The sequence below is a fragment of the Nuphar pumila genome, chromosome 13 (genome assembly GCF_984573655.1).
Source record: "Nuphar pumila chromosome 13, dmNupPumi1.hap1.1, whole genome shotgun sequence".
NCBI lineage: Eukaryota > Viridiplantae > Streptophyta > Magnoliopsida > Nymphaeales > Nymphaeaceae > Nuphar > Nuphar pumila.
This window is the reverse complement of record NC_143261.1, coordinates 87,881,362-87,905,248: the sequence shown is the minus strand read 5'-3', so window position 1 is coordinate 87,905,248 and position 23,887 is coordinate 87,881,362. Positions and strand designations below refer to the sequence as shown.

At 38.7% G+C, this 23,887-nt stretch overlaps 1 protein-coding gene across 1 annotated transcript in view; it reads right to left on the bottom strand.

Moving 5' to 3' along the window:
- Positions 1 to 17,742, bottom strand: part of SIEL (ARM repeat superfamily protein) — a 43,466-nt gene extending 25,724 nt beyond the window's left edge. The window contains exons 1-6 of the mRNA XM_089986329.1: positions 16,972 to 17,742; positions 16,517 to 16,594; positions 16,018 to 16,218; positions 15,348 to 15,539; positions 14,544 to 14,684; positions 1,245 to 1,334 (exon numbers count right to left, since the gene is read on the bottom strand). Of these exons, the coding sequence (XP_089842455.1) occupies positions 1,245 to 1,334; positions 14,544 to 14,684; positions 15,348 to 15,539; positions 16,018 to 16,218; positions 16,517 to 16,594; positions 16,972 to 17,742 (1,473 nt within the window). The remainder of the gene's footprint in view (positions 1 to 1,244; positions 1,335 to 14,543; positions 14,685 to 15,347; positions 15,540 to 16,017; positions 16,219 to 16,516; positions 16,595 to 16,971) is intronic.
- Between the last annotated feature and the right edge of the window lie 6,145 nt (positions 17,743 to 23,887).

Below are 23,887 nucleotides of genomic sequence, written 5' to 3'. Positions count from 1 at the left end.
ATGAAATGGAAAAGTGCAACTGGAGTGTTGTGTGATTGTAGAATGCCATTGTAGTTGAAGGAAAAGTTTTATAGGATGACTATTAGGCCCGCTTTACTATATAGTACGGAATGTTGGGCTGCCAAGAGACATCATATTCAAAAAATGAGTGTAGCTGAGATGTGTATGCTGGGATGGATGTGTGGAAATACAATAAAAGATAAGATTCAGAACGAGGAGATACGTAAGAAGGTAGGCGTTGCACCCATTGAAAATAAGATGAGAGAGAATCGTTTACAGTGGTTTGGACATATTCGGCGAAGACCTAATGATGCTCCAGTTAGAAGGATGGAGAAATGAGAAAATATATTAGTTAAAAGAGGTCATGGTAGGCCTAGGAAGACATGGATGGAGGTGATAGGAAAGGATATGAATGCTTTGAACCTCACCGAGGACATGGCATTGGATAGAAATGATTGGAGGAGAAGGATTCATGTGGAAGACCCAGAATGATTTTCTTTTTTGGTTCATATCGCCGACCCCAATTGTTTTGGGATGAAGGCGTAGTTGTTGTTTGAAAATATCGCTGATATATGTGACTATGGTTGAGATTTATGTATCATATGTATATTACCATTCTTTTGAGACACCCCTTTTTGTATTTATATGTATATAGCATTCTATCCTGGGGTATTTTTATAATTTCTCAAGTAGTGTAGAGTCAATTGTTTTTGTCAAGTTGCAGAGTAGAGGGGAAGTTCCCTTATATGGCTGTATTCTTCTCATTTCAAAATTAATGAAGTTTCTCTTCTTATCTTCTCTGTTCTCTCTCTCATAGTTGGAACTCTATTGCTTTGATACTTTGAACAATTTCTGGAAGAAAGGGCAACTCTACTGCTGCATTTATTTAGTAAGTTCGTCAGCATAATAACACATCAGCAACTAGCAAGGCTGAACTATCTTCTCTTCATACGGAATGCAATTTTATTAACCATGAACCAGCTATATGGCAAAAAAACTCAGTCCACATGATCAACGGCTTTCACTAAGTCAACCCTATGAATATACACTCACTTTAGGTCCATGCTTTCCTCTAGAAGCCTAAGGTCAATTTTAGATTCACAATAACAAACATCCCACTAGGTATGCATCATTCAATGATGAAACTTAGAGTATTTTAGATGCCAGTAGAAAAGAAAGTACGCAATGGAAAAATGAAACAAAAGCATCATGATCCACTTATTTAGAAGGTTAAAAACTAATACCTGTCGCAGAAACCTTTTTGAAAAGCTTCTTACAAAGTTCAGGTGGCTTCTCCCCATGAAAAAAATAACAGAGAGGCAATCCGGTACATCCTAAGAAAGAAAAGCAAAAACATTATTCACATATAACACAAGTAGGGCAATCGAAAAAAGAACCAGTACATTAATATGGCAAGTACAATAGAACATTACAAAAATGTCTTATACAAACCCAAACAAGCCTAGATACAATCAAACAAGCTGAAAAAGAGCAACTTTAGAACATGTTTCAATTTCTCTCTTTAAGAAGTGGGAGGAAGAACTTCAGACTTTTCAGGGATCACTTAATGGCTATGTCACATGGGTGCGGGTGCGGGTGCGGCACTTTCAAAAAACTTGGGTGCAAGGGAGCGAGGGTGCAGCAAAAATATAATATATATATAAAGTCCAAAAGTTGGACACAAATGACCCTGGGTGCGTTGACCGCACCGGGTGGTGCACCCGCATCGTGTCGACGCGAGTGCAGCACCCAGTTGGCCGAGTCCCTGTGACATAGCTTAATGGAGAAGCCACATTAGAGCAGGGTGCCAAATCCAATTGCATGGAAAAGGTGCAGTTTAATCAGTCTTTTCTTTTCCCCTTCCAGATGATTTCATCTAACAATTGCCATAGTTTGAAAACGTGCCAAGTCAACTTGATCACTGGGCTCGACTAGGCCTATCTCAGAGCATTTGCGCGAGGCTTGGCCAAGTCAACTGAGTTTTCATATGACTCAGCTGAGTCAACTTATGACTCGGCCAAGTCATATGTGTATATATTTTATATAATGGGTACAATGTTGACATAGTAAAACATTCATATAAGAACTTTATGCATAAAAATTATCATGACCCAGCTGTCACTTAGTTGACCTGGCTTGAGTCAATGCTTGCCAAGTTGATTCCTGGGTCACTGGGTTTACCTTAAAAGGTTGCTCTAAAAGTTTTACCTTAAAGGTCACTTGTCTCATTGCTCAATATGAATATGAATTTTGGAAAAGATGCTCTCTCTATTGTTTGAAATAAAAAGAATTACATGTTTCAAGTCATTCCGTGTTAGTGTTAGTTGTTCAGTATATACTTATGGTGGAGGGAGGAGATAGAATGGTTGCAACATGTACATATTCCTCTGATACCAGCCAGGCTTAGGTTAAGGGTTTGATGTAGAAAATAGAGGAAAAATGGATTAGGAATAGGGAAATGAGGGAAACTAGGTAGGTCTTAGGAAATCGGTGTAATATCATGTGTTTTTCCATAGTTTTAAATTCCGAATTTCTGAAATTAGGCTAAATGTTTTATAAAGTTGACAAAAATCATAGAAAATATCCTCAATTATAGGCGACGTCAGGTAATGAGGAGTAGCTTACATGCGAAGGGGAGAGGTTGCGACGGGGACCGAGCCTACCTTTCCTTTGCATTTACAAGATTTTCTAGACTCTGATTTATTATTTGATTATTATGTCAATGGACAAAAGTAATTAATATTTCAAATGATTGTGGACCTTGATTCATTTTAGGTATAACGAGATCTATTACTTTTAAGTTTCCACAATAGTATGGTTATGCATGAATACGAAAAGTAGCACGCCAACTTTTAGACCTGATGAGTTTTTCTGCTATTATTTGTTAAAATATTTAAAGGTTTTAAAAAAAAATCACCATTTTTGGGGTTATAAAAATTGGGGTGTTACAATTGGGGTGACTTAGGCCCCAAATTTTGGGTAATGGGCAAAAGTGTAATTTGGGTAGTGTTAGGGCATAACTTAAAATAGTGTTGTAAGCACCTTGTGGGGATTGTCATTTTTGGAAAAGGAAATCAAAGGAGGCTCCTCCCTCGAAGAGGAAAACCCATTTTTGTGTGCCTCTATCTCACCCCTCCCTTCGCCCTTCTCTGTCTCTCTTGCCCATTGCTCTTGTAGAAAGCACCAAGCAAGCACAAGGAGGGCAGAGTTGTCGCCTCTCAGATAGGTGTTGCTGCTCTTGGCCAGCCACGAGAAACAACAGCGACCCAACAGAGCAACGTCCTAGCGTGCGCTATCGCCATTCTTGCTGCTGGGAATGCACACTGCCTTTCGCGTGCTCAATTAGCGTGGCATGGCATGAAGGTGAAAGAACTCCTAAAAGAACCAAGGAATCGATGAGAGAGAGAGAAGGGAGAGAGAGAGAAAAGAGAGAAGTCGATATTTGGGAATCGGCAGCCACTCTAACGCGTTGATAGGTTGCACTAATCCTTCATTAATATCAATAGGGTTACAAATAAAATACATGGACAAAATTGCCCTGTACAAGTATTACATATTACACATAGACATAAGAGGCTCTATCGGATATGGATTCGACTGGATCCATATCCGATCCATATTCTAATACTCTCCCTCAAGTTGTGCATTGGAGTAAACCATGTGCAACTTGTTCTTCAGATACCAGAAGCGGTTACTTGTGAGACCTTTGGTAAACACATCAGCCACCTGGTCTTCTGAAGATACATAAACTGGTTCAATCTCCTTGTTTGCTATCTTTTGTCTGATGAAATGCTGGTCAATCTCAATATGCTTAGTCTGACTGTGATGAACATGGTTGATTGCAATTTGTATAGCACTTCTATTATCACACATGAGAGTCGAATTTGAGACATTCTCTCCCATTACTGTAAGTAGATGCCTAATCCAGGTCACCTAAGCTGTGGCAGCTGCCATAGATCTATACTCTGCCTCTGTGCTAGATCTTGCCACAGCTTTCTGTTTTCTGCTGCTCCATGAGACAAGATTTTTTCCAATAAAAACACAGTATCCTGAAATAGATCTCCTTTCATCTGGGTCCCCTGCCCAGTCTGCATCTGTGTATGCCAATATATCATGTTTGGATGTCCCCCCTGAAGACTGAACATATATAAGTCCATCACCTACCGTGCCTTTTAAATAATGAAGAATACGTTTGACGACATCCATGTGACCAGTTTTTTATTCATGCATGAACTGAGATAATTGATTTACATAATATACGATGTCTGGTCTGGTAAAAGTGAGGTATTGTAACATGCCCACTATATTGCGATACTTGCTCGTATCTGAATACAACTCACCATCACAAATGTTGAGCTTTTGATTGACAACACTGGGTGTAGGTAGTGGTTTGCAATCTGTCATTTCTGCTTTGCCCAGAAGATCAAGAGTGTATTTGTGTTGAGTTAATGACATTTTTTCATTCTGTCTGTCCACCTCTACACCAAGAAAATATCTCAGTTCCCCAGGGTCTCTCATCTTGAACCGCATACTTAGTAGCACATTGATTCGTTGAATGTCATCCGGGGCATGGCCAGTGATCACGATATCATCAACATAGTAAGAAAACCACAGTGGTCCCATCCTTGTATATGAATAGAGAATGATCAAGTTGGGAACGGATGAAACCGTGGTTTTGAATTTCTATGGAAAAACTTTCAAACCATGATTTGGATGCTTGCTTTAATCCATACAATGTTCTGGTTAATTTGCATACATATTTCCTTGGGTCTCCTTCTGCATAACCTTGAGGCTGCTCCATGTAAACTTCTTCCTTTAAATTCTCATGCAGGAATGCATTTTTAACATCAAGCTGACTAAGAGTCTACCCATCTTCAATTGTCAGGCCAAGAATAATACGAATAGTTCTCATTTTCACCACTGGGCTAAAAGTTTTCTCATAATCTTGACCATATTCTTGAGTAAAACCTCTGGCAACAAGACACGCTTTGTATCGTTCAATGCTACCATCTGGTTTATATTTAATCTTATAAACCCATTTTGAGCCAACAACATTCTTATCTGGAGGACGTTCAACTATCTCCCATGTTTGACACTCATGAAGTGCCTCGATTTCCTCATTCATCGCTTCAATCCATTTGTTAGAATGAATAGCTTGACAAAAACCAAGTGGTTCTTCGTATTTTTCAATCTTTGATAAAAAGACCTGAAAATCCATTGAAAAACTATCATAACGCACCCACTTTTCAATGGGATGCCTTATCGTGCCCGATCTTCTCGATGTCTCTCTGTTATTTGGCAATGCCACGCGTCCTCCAGCAGGTACATATGTTCGCTTTTTGAGTCTCCTGGTATAGACATTCCCTTTGTATCTCAAACATTCTGTTTTCGATGCCTCTTCTGAAACAGTCTCATTATTTGTGCTTTCAAGAACAAAAGTAGTGTAATCTGCAGCCTGTGAAATGAGTTCAGCACTGAGCCATGGATCATACCAATTATCATTGGTGTCAATATAGTCACGATTTTGATCTGCTTTATTCCAAAGAAAACTATTTTCATCAAAAACAACATTTCGAGAAATTCTGATCCTTTTATTTACAAGATCATAGTACCTGTAACCCTTGTGTTCATCTGCATAACCTACAAACTGACATATAGAAGCTTTGTCCTAAAATTTAATTCTCATAGATCTATCAATATGCACATAACATGTGCATCCAAAAACTCGTAACTCATCATAATCAGGATGTACACCAAAGAGAACATAATAGGGAGACCGATTTTCAAGAATAGGCATAGGAAGACGGTTTATCACATGAGTAGCAGTATGAAAGGCTTTTGTCCAAAAACTAATAGGCACATTAGAACCATGCATCATGCTCGTTGCACTTTCCACAATATATCTATGCTTGCGTTCGGCAATACCATTTTGTTGTGGAGTGTACGGGCAAGAAACTCTACAATGAATCCCATTATCTTGGAGAAAATCTAACAATCCTTTGGAGGAATACTCACCACCTCCATCACAATGGAGAATTTGAATGTTTTGAGAGAATTGGGTTTTAACGTAGGCATGAAAACGATGAAAAATGAGAAAAACCTCTTATTTGTGTTTCATAAAGAATATTCAAGTAAAGCGAGAAAAACTGTCAATAAAAGATACATAATATTTGCTTCCAGAAGATGAAGGATTGGGAGTTGGGCCCACACATCAAAACATATTATCTCAAGAGGCATGGAGGCTCTTTTATTTATTTGATGAAAAGGAAGTACATACTTTTGCAAACCTGACAACTGGAACACATTTTATTCTTCAACGAACGAGAAACAGACTCTGGAAGAAATCCATTGGACACTAGTTTTTCAATAAAGACTTGACTACAATGACCAAGACGGGAATGCCAAAATTTTGTCTTATTACATTGGGATATACTTAAAATACTTTTAAAAGTGTAGAGAGATGCACTGAACCCTAGGTAGAGAGAGAGAGACGGTTGCACATGAAGAGAAACTCGTTAATTAACATTAGGGCTCTCTCTATGTTAAATAGAGAGAGGCCAAAATAATAAATTACATCTAAGTCCCTTATTTAATAAAAATTTCAAATAACCTCCAAACTAAGAAGGTTTAAACTTAAACCACCTACTCTCAACACTCCTCCTCAAGCTGGAGCATAGATATCAATCATGTTCAGCTTGTCACAACATTTTAAGAAATTTGGTCTAGCAAGGGGTTTTGTAAACATATCTGCAACTTGATCTTCCGACTTTAGATATTTGGTAGTGATATGTCCAGCTTGAACCATATCTCTTACATAGTGGCAATCAACCTCAATGTGCTTTGTTCTCTCATAAAAGACAGGATTGTTTGCTATATATGTTGCAGCCTTGTTATCACACATCATGGTCATAGGAGAGGAAACCTTCACCTGAAGATCATGAAGAACAGTACGAACCCACATCAATTCAGCAGTTGTTTGGGCCATAGCCCGATATTTTGATTCTGCACTCGACCTAGAAACCACATTTTGTTTCTTACTTCTCCAAGAAATCAAGTTGTCTCCCAGAAACACACAGAATCCTGTGGTAGATTTTCTATCCACTACAGATCCTGCATAGTCAGCATCAGAATAGGCCACTATCTCCAGAGTTCCACCTTTCCTGAACAATAACCCCTTTCCAGGAGAAGATTTTAGATATCTGAGAATCATAATAGTTGCATTCTAGTGTACCTCAGTTGGTTTGTCCATAAATTGGCTAACTTTGCTTACTGCTAAAGCAATATCCGGTTTGATCACAGTTACATACAGTAGCTTCCCTACTAGGGAGGGATAGCTTTTGCTATCAACAGGTTTTGACCCTTCTTCAAACAACTGAACTTTATGGTCCATGGGAATATTTGCTGGTTTGGCTCCCAACATTCTTGTTTCCTTTATTAAGTCAAGAACATACTTCCGTTGAGACAAAAACATCCCTTCACGGCTTCTGGCAACTTCTATACCCACAAAATACCTGAGTGAACCAAGGTCTTTTGTAACAAAGTGTTTTTTGAAGATGAGCCTTTGTGGCTTCAATAGCTTTCACATCATCTCCTGTAAGAATGATGTCATCCACATATACCACCATAACAACTATGTCAGAGCTAGTTTTCTTGATAAATAGTGTATGATCGGTTGCTGACCTATTAAAGCCAAAGCGTGACATCACTTCAAACAACTTTTGAAACCATGCACGAGGACTTTGTTTCAAGCCATAAATCGTTTTTCTCAATCTACACACCTTCTGACACTCCCCCTCAACCTTGAATCATTGAGGTTGTTGCATGTAAACGGTCTCATATAGATCCCCATATAGAAACGCATTTTTCACATCTAATTGGTACAAGCTCCAACCATGCTTAACAGCTACTGAGAGAACAAAACGAATGGTACCCATCCGTGCAACAGGAGAAAAGGTTTCAAAGAAATCAATACCATATGTCTGAGTATACCCTTTTGCTACTAATCTGGCCTTGTACCTTTCAATAGAACCATCAGATTTGTACTTTATTGTATATACCCATTTACATCCAACAATGTCAGCATCTGCTGGGGAATCAACTAGATCTCATGTATGCTGAGATACTAAAGCATCTATTTCTTCTTGCATAGCCAGCTTCCAGCGATTATCAAGTTCTGCCTGCTGCTAGTTCAGAGGAATAGTTTCAGCAGATAAGGCTGAAATAAAAGACTTGATCTGATTTCCAATTCTGGCATCGGAGACAAAATGAGATATGGGATATAAGGTACATTGTCGTGTCCCCTTTCGTAGAGCAATAGGCTTGTTATCATCATCATGAAGATCATTATTGTCAATAGAACTTACCTCAGGGGAAGAAGAAGATGAAGGCACTTGCGGAGGTGGAGCTCTACGCACATATACCAATGGAGGATTATGAAATCTGAAAGAGGATGAAATTTGGTTCGGTAATGAGGGCACGGATTCCAAAGGAAAAGGAGGTATAGGTAATGGAAAAGACTCAGATGGATCAACCTGCAGTGGGGAACTGGTACTAGAGTAATATGGAGTGGATTCCAAGAAAGATACATCCGCACTAATATACTCTCGGCGAGAAATAGGATCATAACATCGATATCCCTTTTGATTTTTGGGATAACCTATAAATATGCATTTTGTAGCTTGAGCAGCTAATTTATCACGGTCAGGGCCAAATTTGTGTACAAAACAAACACATCCAAATATTTTGGGAGAGAAAGAGAAGAGTGGGGTATTTGGTTTTAGAATATGTAATGAAATTTGATCACCCATGGAAGAAGAAGGCATGCAGTTGATCAGATAACAAGCACTGGTAATCGCATCACCCCAGTATAACGCAGGAACATTAGATTGAATCATAATGGTCCGAGCAACATCAAGCAGGTGCCTATGTTTTCGCTCAGTCACCCCCATTTTGTTGAGATGAATAGGCACAAGAAGTTTGAGGTTGAATGTCATGATCTTGGTAAAATTGTAACAGAACTTTTGATTTAAACTCAAGAGCATTATCAGTGCGAACAATCTTGACAATAGATTCAAACTGAGTTTTTATTTCAAGAATTAAGGATCTGATAATACTTGGAACTTCAGATCATTCTTTTATTAGAAACACCCATGACAACTTAGAGAAGTCATCAACAATAACAAGATAGTATCGACACTGAGTCCTAGTAGGAATCTTACTAGGACCCTATACATCTGCATGAAGAAGTTCAAAAACTTTATTACTAGACTGACTCTGACTCGAAGGGAACGAGCTTCGATGATGCTTGCCCAGTTGACATGCTTCACACTGAAATGATGTGGTGGAAGGAATTTGAGGAAAGACCGAACGAAGCTTTGACAATGAAGGGTGACCAAGACGGCAATGCCACTGAACAGGACTGAATGAATGTTCCACGGCAGCATGAACATTACCCATTGGATGATGTAGGTAGTAAACTCCATTTGCTTCATAGCCTCCACCAATCTTCTTCCCCGTCAGCAAATCCTGAAAATGACAACCCATTGGATCAAATATTACTCTACAGTTTTGTTCTTTTATAAGGCAACTAATAGAGAGTAAACTTTGAGGAAAGTTTGGAGCATGAAGAACATTGTGCAACTGTAATGAGGAGGATATAGAAATATTTCCCTGACCAACAACCGGGGAGGAACTCCCATTGGCTAATGAGACTCCTCGATGAGCATTAATATCCTTTAGATCTAAAAAAACAAGAGAATTTCCACACAAATGTCTGGATGCACCAGAGTCAATAATCCACTTACTGTCAGTTGGATGTAGATGATTTCCTGTTGAATAGGCAACACCAGTTACAAGAGGGGTGGAACTCACAGGACGAAGAGCTATCAGCTCATCATATTCAGCACGACTGAGGGTGATACTACTATCACTTGCAGAGATATTTTCCTGTACCTTTGTTGCCTCGAGAGTAGTAACATTTGCTTTAAGAGCATATGAATTTGATGAAGAAGAGGTTGGCCGGCCATGTTTATCCCAGCACCGATCTTCTAAATGTCCAGATTTTTCACAGAATGTACACTGAAGCTTTCCTCTGCCTCCCATACCTCGTCCACGACCTCATCCTCTGATATTCTGAATATTTTCACGCCCATAACCAGAGAAGACAACTAGAGCAGATGACTGGGTCACAGGCTGTGATTGTGGAAGAGATATCGCAAGTCTACTCAGACGATTGTATGCATCAGCAAGAGTAGGTACATCTGATCCAGTCAACATTTGGACTTTTGTAACAGAGAATTCTGAAGATAAGCCTGTAAGAAACCGAGAAACCATAGTTTGTTCTTGATGATCCTTCTGCTTCGAACAACAAAGAGGCTTGTGAGCATTGAGTCTTTCAAACGCAGCTTTTACTGATGCATAATACTGGGCCAAGGTCGGATCTCCCTGCTATAAATTATATATCTCTTGTTCGACTTGCAGGATACGACTCACATTAGTCTCTTGTGAATACGTATCTCTAAGATTGTCCCACATTTGTTTGGTTGTATTATAATAAATTAAACCATCTGTAATATGGGTTTCGACACTATTCATGATTCATGACATAACTATGTCATTATCTTCATCCCAGGTAACATATTTCCCCACTTTTTCAGTAGGTTCTTCTTCCAATAAGATATGCTTTCTACGATGTCCAGATACCGACATCATGAACGTTCTGGACCACCTGGCATAGTTAGTTTCATTCAACCTTACAGAAGATCCGTACGAAAAGGGATTGGCAAATGCCCTATACTCTCAAATATGTTCCAATTTGGAATCACATTTCGAAGTTTCAGCCATACTGAAGATATACTTATGTTTTAGCAAAGATAAAAATCTGGACAGACTTCAATCGACACAGAAAATAGCGTGTGTTACACTCACACGACAACCAGTAGTTGTTCACACACACAAAACCACAACAGTAAGAAACAGCAGCCCACAACAAGCGTAATTTCCCAGCACAGCAGGGAATCAAGCCTGCAGTTTCCACGACAGTAGTGAACAGCAGCCCACACACATGAATAATAGTTCCAATTTTTTTTCAGCACAGCAGGGAGTCACGACCAACATAACTCTGCATATGCATAAACTGAATCATAACAGAGGCTGCTCCCAGACATATAGAGCTCGACAGTCATATCTCAATCACCAGCACAACACAACAAGCGCGATTGTTGTTTCTCCCAAATAACAGGAAGTCACGACAGGAAATAAAAAAACTCGACAAGAAGATTGTTGTTGTGCCCAAACATCAGGATATTACGGCCATAAAACTTGGCAATCAAAACATCACGGCAGGAAATCCAGGAAATCACGGCAGGGATATCACAGCAACAGGGAATCACGACAGGGATATCACGGCAACATGAATCACGACAACAGGGATATCACGGCAACAGGGAATCACGGCAACAGGGAATCACGGCAGTGATATCACGACAACAGGGAATCACGGCAACAGGAATCACGGCAAGAGAAAAACAGAAAACGAGGAGCACGCATCTTGTTCCCTTAGATCTGATGACAGATCTGGACCATGACCTTGGTCAAATCCCAGATCTGTTATCAGATCTTACACATAAACATAAACAGCTGACCTGGAAAAAAAATTTGTTGGTGTAGAGAGAAACTCAGTAACAGTTTGATCACGATCGATTAAGCTCCCACGATCGATGCTCTGATACCATGTAGAGAGATGCACCGAACCCTAGGTAGAGAGAGAGAGAGACAGCTGCACATGAAGAGAAACTTGTTAATTAACATTAGGGCTCTCTTTATGTTAAATAGAGAGAGGCCAAAATAATAAATTACATCTAAGTCCCTTATTTAACAAAAATTTCAAATAACCTCCAAACTAAGAAGGTTTAAACTTAAACCACCTACTCTCAACAAGAAGAATGATCGGACTTGGGAGGCTTCAGAACACTGGAGGCTGGATCTTCATTGAAGATATACATGTTTCCATGTCGCTCTCCTTTAGCGAACATCTTCTTCGTTTGAAGGTCCTTGACAAAGCCAGAAGTACGAGTGAATTCAACAGAAGAATTGGTAGAATCAACAAACTTAGAAACAGAGACAATATTTTTCTTTATATTTGGTGCATGGACAACATTAGATAAAGGAATGGATGAAGATTCAGACAAAGGGATGAGAACATTGCCTACGTTTGAAATAAGGTGGTGAGTCTCATCTCCAGTTACAATATTAGATTTACCAAAATAGGAGATCAAAGTAGAGAACTTACCTGCATTGCCAGTGACATGAGTTGTTGCCCCAGAGTCTACATACCATATTCCATCATCATTCTGTTTCAGGTTCAAGTTAGCCATAGCAGACAAGAGAAGATCCTTAGCTTCATCATTGACCCGAAAGGTACCCGCAGATCCTGATGTGGCAATGTTTCTATTTGGCTTTGATATGACCACGTTTGTTGCACTGGTAACACGTGGGAACATTCCTTGACGGGCTGGGTGTAGGCAGCAAACCACATCCACCCTAGATTTGTGTTCCCCTGCCTCTGCCACGCTCTCCTCGTGCACAATCAACAGTCATCCCTGTGGCAAGAACATCATGTATAGATGATTGCCCTGTTGGGGCATCAAAAAAGCTTTTTAAGGACATCTCTTACTGGAACAGTTTGGCACGTAAATCTTCAAAACTAGGTAACGTCGGCAAACACAATAAAGAGGTCACAAGAACATGATACTCTGATCCCAGGGCACTGAGTGTCTGTTGCACCTTTTCTTTATCTGACATTGGATATCCAACTATGGCTAATTGGTCTGTAATGCTTTTGACTTGATTTAAAAATTCAATGATGTTCATTGTTCCTTTTCTTAAAGACTGAAATTCACGCTTGAGAAACAACACTTTAGCCTCTGATATCTAAGAGTAGGTCTGGGCTAGAGTCTCCAAATAGACTTTAGTTGTGCAATCATTAGGAACAGAGACTAATAATTCTTGTGATAATGTAGAGGTGATGTACGCAACCAGAGCCTGATCGCGCTTCATCCAAGTAACAAAAATAGGGTTACGAATAATGTTTGGTCCATCTCAATCTTCTTTCGCTTCTTGTGTGATAAATTTTGGAGGCATTGGAATGGAACCATCCAGGTGACCTGAAAGATTCTGACTTCGGATGAAGGGAATAATCTGTCGTTTCCGAGTCAAATAATTATTTGTACTCAGTTTTTCAGAAACTAGCTGCCCAAAGAAGTTGGAGGAAAGGCCCGAGTTGGCTGAATTATCCATTTGCAGATTTATAACAGAAAACTGCCTTACAACAGAAATTGAATTTATATCCTAAAACTGCAGTTGTATAACAAATTTCAGCAAGAAGATCACGACAGAGCTTTAAACTCGGTAGGAATCTGAACAGATGAATGGACAGACTGTAATAGGTCTGTTTGGGACTGATTCAGCGTCTGTTTGGGAAAGAACAGATGACAGTTGGGTTCGGTAAATGAGAAGAAAAGTGACTTCTGTTTCATGCGACAAGAAGAAATAAAAGAAAGGGGTTCGGTAAATGAGAAGAAAAGAGACTTCTGTTTTGTGCGACAAGAAGAAATAAAAGACAGCTAAGAGACTTCTGTGGTTGGGTACAGGAGGAAATCGACCTGACAGGAGGAGGCTGGGGAGAGCTTTTGCAGAGTGGCTGGGTACAGCTTCTGCACAAGGTGCAGCTTTTGCAGCAGGAAACTCGACCTGACAGGAGGAGGCTGGGGACAACTTTAGGTACAGCTTTTGCAGAGTGTCTGACAGGAGGAGGCTGGGGACAGCTTTTGCGGAGTGGCTGGGTACAGCTTTTGCAGTATGGCAGCTTTTGCACAAGGTGCAGCTTTTGCAGCAGGATACAGGGCAGCTTTTGTAGGATACTGTTCACGAGACCTGACAGGAGCTTTCTTACTCCCAGATACGTCGCTGCTCTGGTACCATGAAAGAACTCCTAAAAGAACCAAGGAATCGGTGAGAGAGAGAGAGAAGTCGATATTTGGGAATCGGCAACCACTCTAACGCGTTGATAGGCTGCACTAATCCTTCATTAATATTAATAGGGTTACAAATAAAATGCATGGACAAAATTGCCCTGTACAAGTATTACATATTAAACATAGACATAAGAGGCTGTATCGGATATGGATTCTACTGGATCCATAGCAGATCCATATTCTAATAGAAGGGACTAGGGAACCCCCTTCAGCCGAGAGGGATTTGTCACCCAAATCTGAACCAGGGGTGACATCCAGTGAAAGAGATGTAATAGAAGAAGAGAAAAAGGAAGTGAATTTCACATATTTTAGGCAAATGCCTATTCGGATTTGCTCTTGCTAAGATAAGTGAGAAAAAAGATGCAATACAAACAACTAACAACCATATCTGAAATACAAAACAGATTGCAGACAAAGATTAAAAAAACTATATTCAATTAAGCAAATATTACTATCAACTTTGACAACTCGCAAGCTCAAAACAGTTATGATTTGTTTGCAAGTTCATACCTGGGGAAATGATTCTATATTTGCAAGAAGACCATCAAATGTTGAAATAAATACACCAAGATCTGGAAGCTTTAATATTTTCAAGAGTTGTCTGGTAGCATATCTAACAGATGAATTGACATCCACCAACATACCAAGAAGCTGAATGCAGAGGAAAGGACAATGGTAAATGGGATGTACATATGCTAGTTTATTCACCAAGAAAGTAAAAGGAAAAAGATAAAGCTAAACAAACAAAAGGGTACATGCCTCCAGCTAATGCAATAAATTTGTTGAAAGTGTTGAACACAGTGAATAGAAATCTGAACAAAAGAAAGAATATCTTTGATACGAAGAACAGTTATGTGTTTCCTGTGCTGAGAAAAATCTAGGAACAATAAAAAAAAGAAGTGTGCGAACAAAACCCAGATAATAGATTTTGGTAATGATTTTGCAAGTAAATCAAGAACGTGACATAGTTGGATACTATAAGCAGATGTTGTGAAAACAGTTTTTGAGAGAAACCCATACTATATTTTCTTTTCATACCACATCATCTCATGTGATTACATCTGAACTTGCAGAGAAAAATAAAAGGATTTTTTGAAGCTGAAGCCATGTATTCAAACTCCCAAGATAGAATAACTCAAGAAGCAATGTGGCATGCTTCGTTTCCAATAAAAACAAAACTCATTCCCGCTTACATGCAAAATTATCTACATCTATGTCCAAGAAAGTGTATGTGGAGCCGGAAAACTAACACCATTACAAAGATATTGAGACAAAGACGGCTCATTATTGTGCCAACCATTTTGTTCCAATTACCATGAGCATGTGCTTCTCCTGCACCTTCAGACGATTGATTGCCACCATATGAGACATAGCATCCAGTGTTTTTAGGCGAACAACCACTGAATCATCATTTAACATATCGATAAGTAAGTTTAAGGCATCAATAGCTAACTCGCTGGAAAAGATGGTCAACATGGCCAATGAACTGCAGGTAGATTTTCGAACCTAACAGAGGAAAAACAAAATGTATTAAAGGGAGAAAAAGGAACTTTGACAGCACAACATCCAGGGGCAACCATAGTCGCCAATAACAGATTCGAAATGCAGTGGCATGGCTATTCCTTATGATATTTTGAAGCAAACCATTTTTCTTGGAAAATGTCTCCAGAAAATGCCACTCATTAAAAAGTAAAGTAAATAGAAAAAAAATAGCATTTCTTATTCATAACAATATCATGACTTTCAGAGATTTGCAATACTTTTGATATTTTTCCAACACTTTCATGATATTCTAAAACTGACAATATTTTCAAATTGTCAGGAACAAAAAGTAATGAGGATCTTTTTTCACAAAAACTTATGTAAACCTCACCACAGATTCAACATGCTGATAATGTTTATGTCCATGTGACGAACAACTACAAGGAGGAAAGCAAAGTTCAAAGAAGAACTTGAAACTGAATGGAGTATGGTTAAGCATTACTTCATAGAATTCATCTGCAAGCCCATGTATAAAAGAACCAGCAGCATCGGGTAACAATAACTTAGACGGTCCAGTCAGGTTCAAAGTTTTCTTAGAGAGTGAAACCCGAAGTACGTCCTCGGATACTAACTTCATATTACCAAGTGCATTCAAAGCCTCACATCTAACCTCCATAAATGTGTCTCTTGACAACGAGCAAAGCTACAAAGTTCAAGATAATGGAATGTTAGAAGCCCTCAATGCATTATCAAGTTGTTGATTCTAAGATTCAGAAAAGCTCAATGAATTAACTTTTTAATTTTTGTTTTTAGTGATTTTTCTAGATGGGTGGGGGGGGGGGGGGGGGGAAATAAGAAGAAGAAGAAAGCTCCATGAAGCATATTAGGATTCCCACGTAAAGCAACAATCAATAAATTATTTAAAAGAAATGGTTAAGAAACAAGGATCCAGCAATTCAAATAGCCTTAATCATCATTCATTCCCAATGTTATATTGGTACCTGTAGAAACACTACATCTAATTGCTCCCGATAATTGCCTTCGCGTTTCTCGGCTAACAGGGCTGCCCATTTGCTAATCTGGCTTTCGAAATTTTTAAAGTAAGTGAATCAATTCATCAGCTCGGAGACAAACTCAAAATCTTTCTAAGCATATCGGTGAAAAATAAACCAACTCCTAATAACTCCAAAATGAAACTACAGAGAAGTATTAATGCACACAAAAGATGCTCAGGGGCGTTGGGGCTAAAGCCACTTATCCAGGAAAGTGGGATAAGTTGGGAACTCCCATGGGCTCCATAGTGCAGATTCCAAAGTTACGCCAATTTCTCACACAAGTGGGTACGCCCAAATTGCATAAGTTTGCAACTACATCGAATGACTATGCCAATTTCTTGCACAAGTAGGTATGCCCAAATTGAAGAAGCTCGTAATTGCATCGAAGGATTCGTACTCACGATCGAAACCGCACCAAGCCGCACGAACACGTCTCGATCCTTGGTAAGATCAGAAGCACGACGATAGCAGTCCTCGATCAATCCACATCCTACATCACCCTCGCCATTACCGGCCAAAATAGCGACCAGATCATCGACGGCCGCCCTCCTCACGGAGGGATACAGATCAGAAGCCATCACCAACAACATCCTGACGATCACCGGAACCCCGAAAACCCGCTTGTCGTCGTCATCGTCATCACCATTGCCACTACTCAGACTCCCCGCGGCAATCAAACGGACCATCCGTTGCCGAAGGGCAACGCGGGGACTAGAAAGCAATGAGAGGGCCAAATCCTCATCCAACCGAACCGGAGGTGCTGCCAAGGAAGAAAGGAAGGCAAGGGCCTGCGCGTGGGCTCGGTGGCGGGCACGATCGTCGGTTGGCAGGAAACCAATGATGGCATCATAATCGCAGCATGAGAAGCCGTCGTCTCCTACTATCTGCGGCAAGACTGTGAGGAGGTGCTGGAGAAGGACTCCGTCCTTCTCTTGTTGGAGGCGCTGGAGGAGGGCGCCGCGTAGAGGGCGTTCTCGGGCGAGGGTTGGGAACACGAGCAGGACGGAAGCAAGGGAAGCGAAGGAACGCGGACGGTCGAGCTCGGGTATGAGGCGGTGGAGCAGCGGGGCAGCAGTGTCACTGTCAGCCACGGCTGGCAGTTCCTGCGTTGGGGCGTCGACCGCCTCATACCCGTGAGCGCTCCTCTTCCGCTTTCGCTGCTGCATCTGCATCGTTGCGTTCGGTGGTGTCTACTTGAGCAACTCTCCGTCTTACCGGGGGGCATCTTTAAAGCTTCGGAAGCGCGCAAGTTGTGCAACCATATCACGGAGATACGTGGGCACGAGGACACGGGATGCGGGTTCGACTCGCATTTCGAAAATGAAACACGAGGACACGGAATTTTTAAATGTTTTAATCAATAATAGACTACTTTTTAATGTTTTATTATATAAAATGTCTTTACTTATTATTACAAATATTGAAATTAAACTTTATAAATATATATATGGCCACTAGAATATCTTAACTGAAAAATATGTAAATTAAAGTATGAACCCAGATTTTCATGGTTTTTTTAATTTTTTGTTCATAAATTTACTGCGCATATGTTATATAGATGCTTAATTTTATAGAAACAAACTCTTAGATCATCCATTAAGATGTATAAGAAGGATCTTTTAAGGCTTGAAATCCATGGCTCAAAATTATAGTAAATAGTCAAGCATCAAAAAATCTTGTTTTTTCATTGAAAATACATGATCCAATAGTAGAAACTTAGCAAATGGACCATGGACCACTCTAAATGCATCTGCAGGGTTGGATTTAAAAAAAAGTGTCAGAAATGCCTAGTTCACACTCCCGCTCATATATTTCCAATTAGCATACTATAGTGACTATATATATATATTAGCTTGAAACAGTGGATTAGCTATTTATCGAACTATGCTCATTCGTTGGTTTTCAACGATCTAAAATCATTAGTGGCGATCATGATGACTACTAATGACTTGGACAGAAAAAAAGTGAATTAACGACAGTCTTGGCTGTCGCTAATTCATGTGACATTTAAAAAAAATGTAAGCCATTGATCAGTGCGGGAACAGAAGCTGAGAACCGTCCACTGACAGCTGTAAGAAATTATACCTAAAACATTGTGTCCTCTCATGTCACCAGGGATAGGCGGTCAAAAATAGCATGTCCATGGAACATAGGTGTGGAAGCTGTATGCCCAGAGGTCTCCGTTTATTTGGTTAGGGATACTTGTGAATGCCACCAAAGTTTACTGGACGTCATAAGTTCGAAACCCAATAGTGACCTCCTCTGCCGGGTGTGTACTTCTCAATGGGCAGTGGCAACCTCAAGGGTTTTATCAACTCGAGGCCAGTCAATGTAGGGTCAGTGGTGGGTTTTTTTTTTCTTTTGATTATCCTTGTAAAAAAAATGTGCTGTATGAGAAACTGACTAAAAAATTGTAAAATTTGCTTTTCCAAAATCCAAAAAAAAAGAAAAAGATACAACCACTCATTCTGGAGATGTCTCTTTCATGTTAATGAAATTTTGTTTTTACTAGATCTTGTGTTTTATTATGGAACATACAAATATAATGAGCATTTTGTAGGAAAATAACAATAATCATTTTCAGCAAAAAAGAACGCAAGTTTTAATTGTATTTTTCTATCGTTTTAATATTTTTCTAATAGAAGCACTCTAGTGCAAGTGTAATTTGGTCCATATTAACATGAGAATGGCTAACAATTTTATTTTAATATTTCCATTTCGTTGGTGTTTATACTTTATACGTTTGTTAGGAATATTATGAGCTATGTTTTTTTTTCCTCTTATTTATAGTTCTAGTTAAAACTTCTATTATCATAATAAACTGGAGAGACTATCTTAGAAAACAAGTTTTGATTGCACAAATATACCACAAGATAAATTAATAAGCATTTAATCATTTTCAACTTTCAAGTTTTTCTTGTTTGTATTTAAATTCCTGATTTACCACATTCGGCAAAAACAGGGTTAAAAAATATTTTTTTAACCAATAAATACTTAGATGGTACTAGCTTTTGGGCACAATATTGATATAAGCCTCGCAATTTATAAAAATATGACAAATCTGGCCATTTTTTTAATGGTTTTGCTGTTTTGACGCTTGAAAATTAAAAGCCTTGGTCAAACCACTTGTCTAAGTTGTGGCCTGAGAATTTTAGGTGTCATTATTTCGACCACGGTGCCTGGTTTTTTAGGTGATGATCAAATTTGTCAATAAAAAAAGTAAATCGAACATGTTTGTTATATTTTTCTAGTTCATGACCAGTTATGGTATTGTGCCAAAATTAGTGTCATAATATGTTATTGTACATCTTTTTAACTAAATGTTATATTTGTTGCGTTTTCAATTGTAATGCATATTTTTACCATCACCAGACCATAGTGACAAATATCGCGAGATTTATGAAAATCGCGCGATAATATAGTGAGAAATTGCCTGAAAGTTTGAAACGGCAATTTCTCGCTAGATTTTCAAAATATCGTGAGATTTATGAAAAAAACATAAATACCACGATTTAAACGCGATATTTACATTTTAAATGGCTATTTGTCATAAAAAAATCATGTATTTTTATTTTTTATTACTATTTTATTATAAAAAATAAATTTTATAATTTTTACTTTTTTTTATTGCCAAGATTTTGCCAAAAAATGCGAGAATTATGAATTTTTTTTGGATTTCTCACGAGTTTTTGAAAAACAAGTAATTGCCGATAAAAACGTTTGTCACTATATGCACCAGACTGAACCAACAAAATTGACCTTTTCCTTGCATTTAATTGTTATGATATATTTTCTTTATACAACTATACCGTTGGGTTTTGAACCTGCAACGTCCCAACATGACGTAAAATAGCTGCTCCTACAAGACAAAGCGGAACACCGTTGGTTAGTTGGCAATTTGGCATGATATTTGCAAATGAATTATCTCCTGTTTACATGGTGCATTATTTTCATTTTGTTTATTTTGTTTTATGAAATTTCTTAAGAATAAGACCAACTGCATCCCTAAATGGTTCGTCTTGGTTGCCAACTAGCCCATAAAGAATTATTCACCAAGACATTTCACAAGTATAATCTTAGTGAATTATATTCTAGTATAAAGGTTGTATAGCAATGATCAAGTATGATACACAACTATTATAGATGAATATGAACAACCAAAGTCTGCTTGGCTTAATCATTTGGTTATTTCTTTTTTTTTTAGAAATAGGATTAATAAATTGGCTATTTCACTGGTATAATTTTAGTGACTATATTCTAGTATGAAGGTTGTATACCAATGATCAAGTACGCTAAAAACATCTATTGTGGAATAATATGAACAACCAAAGTATGCTTGGCCCAATCAATCGGCTTCTAAGGTTTGAAACAACAAACGTGCAAAGGTTCATAAACAGCCATTGCTAATTTACAATGTACGTGGGATCTAATATTACTATAAACAAGTAATACCAACTAAGAACCCCAAGGAGGGTCGGCATAGTGGGGTGGGGCCTTGGATGCTAGACAAGCAGTCAATGTTCGATTCTCATGGGTGTCATCTCTATGCGCAAGCCAATGCTTAGCATAGGCCCCAGGGGCAAGGGTCCTAACCCCGGACTTTTACGCTGCCCGGCACGACGACCATAGGTATGGCAGGCTGAGCCAGCGAGACCAGGTGTTCGTGGTGCGGTTTCTTCCAGCTATAAGTAAATAAAAAAAAGGTACCAACTAAGACCATCACATATCGAAGCTTCGACACTTTTAACATTTCCATTCAATGAAGAATCACGATATTCCAGCATCTAATATAGCAAAGTTTTGTGTGCATCATGAAAATTACCTAAGAGGCCATATTAGATAATTCAGATGGTGGATTAGACGCAATGTAATTGCACGGAAATCACGCGTAGCTACACCCCGCCGAATGGCACTTGTACCATTCACTCTATGGGCTTGCATGAGAAGGGGGGGTGGCACATGTTTTTTGTGCAATCACATTGCACCTGATTCCCGAACGATAATTCTTCTCTTATTTGACATGTTTAAAATGCAAGTCTTGTAGAAGCTAGTTCATTGGTTTGTTATTTCATTAATTAACATCATCTCTAGAAGAGACATTTTGTATTTGATTATTGCTTAACCAATTAATTTTCACTACTCTTAAAATAGTTTAGATTGATACTCTGAAACAAGGTTTAGATTTCTAAAACTATCTTGATTTGACCGAAATGCATGGTCCACATGAAGGTGGAATTAATGGTGCTTCAAATATGGGACATTTTTCTAGGTCTATGGCCATACTTTTTTCTCACATTTTCAAACATCACATTACAAAAAAAAACAAATCTTTGGCAATTTAAATATATATTTCATATAGTTACTAGATGAAGAAATGACACATAAGTAACCTGTGAAGCTTGAAATGAGAAGCAAGTGCCTATAAAATGCCTTAATGCATGAAGTGCAACCCATATATTAATCTCAAGAGAAAGCAAGTGTAAGTGGCATAAGTAAATTAATAATAAACCATGTTAAAATGCATACTTAAGTCATTTGTCAAAAATACTTATCATATGTACACTTTACAGTAAATACAAGCAAGGAATATTTATTTGAATATGAAAAATACATTTCCGACCTTGACAGAGTTTCAAATCCGTATTGAATGAGGTCATCTTTCCATAAAGTTTTTTTTTCCTTCAAAAGCGAGCTTCCCATAAAATTTTCAAAGCTCAAAAGAAGCACCTCGTGCCATACTTTCAAAACATGCTTCCTTGAATGCTAAGCAAGTAGGTATTAACAAATTATGGTGATGAAGAATAGGTTATAAGTGGCAATAATCATGATGATTATTAACATAAACATGAAAGATGATGATGGTGGTGATTGACGTTGATATCTTTATTAAATATATGATAGGTTCTGCTCATCTGGTAGGTGCAGCTAGTGCACGTTACCTTGTGTTGGGATGTTGCAAGTTCAAATCCCAATGGTATCGTTGTATAACTGGTAAGTGTCTGCCTAACCCCAACTTGCCTTTAAAAAAAAGATTAATTTGTGAGATGTGATGATTATATAGAAACAGCAATTAAGTCTTTGGGAACATGGAATCCATGCTCTGGAGGATGTGTTGTGATTTCCACCAATAAGCCTTAGGTACTTGAGAGCCACTGTGTTGCCAAAACCATGGCATGGGGTTGGTGTTAGCAACACAACTTCAACCTCAACATAACATTTTCACTCCTTCCCGAAGAGATAGTCTTGGCAACGCGTCGAACCTATCCACAATGCTGCTCCAATGGAGCCCTCTGGGTTCCTGACACCCAAGTATAATTTTTTTTTTTTTTTGACAGAGAAAGCTGGGGTTAGGCAGACCCATACCAGTTACACAACTATACCCTTTGGGGTTCGAACTTGCAACATCCCAACACAAGGTGACGTGCACTAACTGGTCCTGCCAGACAAGTGGAGCCCTCGTTGGTACCCGAGTATAACCTTTTTCTTTCTCTTTAAAAAACTCCAACCAATCATTCATCGTCGTTTTCTTCTTCTTCATCCTCCTCCTACTCCTCTTCCTCTCCTTATCTTGCATAGGTGAATGTCTTTAGTTTTGTTTTGACTCTCACAACTATGATAAACTGTTGGTTATTTCTTACTTAAAAAAACGCATTTACTTGGGAGCCGACACCAATTCATAGAAATGAACAAAACTATTTTAGATTTACAATGACCTCTTGAACATTTTTGTGAAGTTGAATCTCAACCCAATGTTTTGGCAATAGATGGTCACCATGTTTCCATCCCAATGCGAGGCTCCCAAACATAGCTTAATTGGTAAAGATCATGATTATGATTGTCATCAACTATATTAATAAAAAAGCATAAACATTGATGATATTGTGCAGGTCCTTGAATGTACTTGTAAATTTTCCATGCGGCATTATATTGCAACAAAATAAATTATCATTGGACATGGTGTGGATCTAAGGCTTTCAATTGAAAGCATGCATTGGAGTTACATGCATCAAAGGAGAAACATTTCCCTTTTATAGGTTTACTTGGGCCAAATATCATCAACCAAGTGTCGCACGAGCACTTCATTTTGGTGTTGTAATTTGGTGTCAATTTATCTTGTTGTTTGGTAGGAAAAGAATTCCTAGAGGCCATTTGGAGGAGGCATTGATTAATTGGGAAAACCAGAAAATGGAGGACAAACAAACTCACTTTGGTTGGTTATTCAGGAGTTGTGGGATGTTTGCAATCAAAGTGGTTTATTGGGATATTAGCATTAAGGTGAAATCCATTAGGAGCGAAGTTCTCAATTATCTAACTACT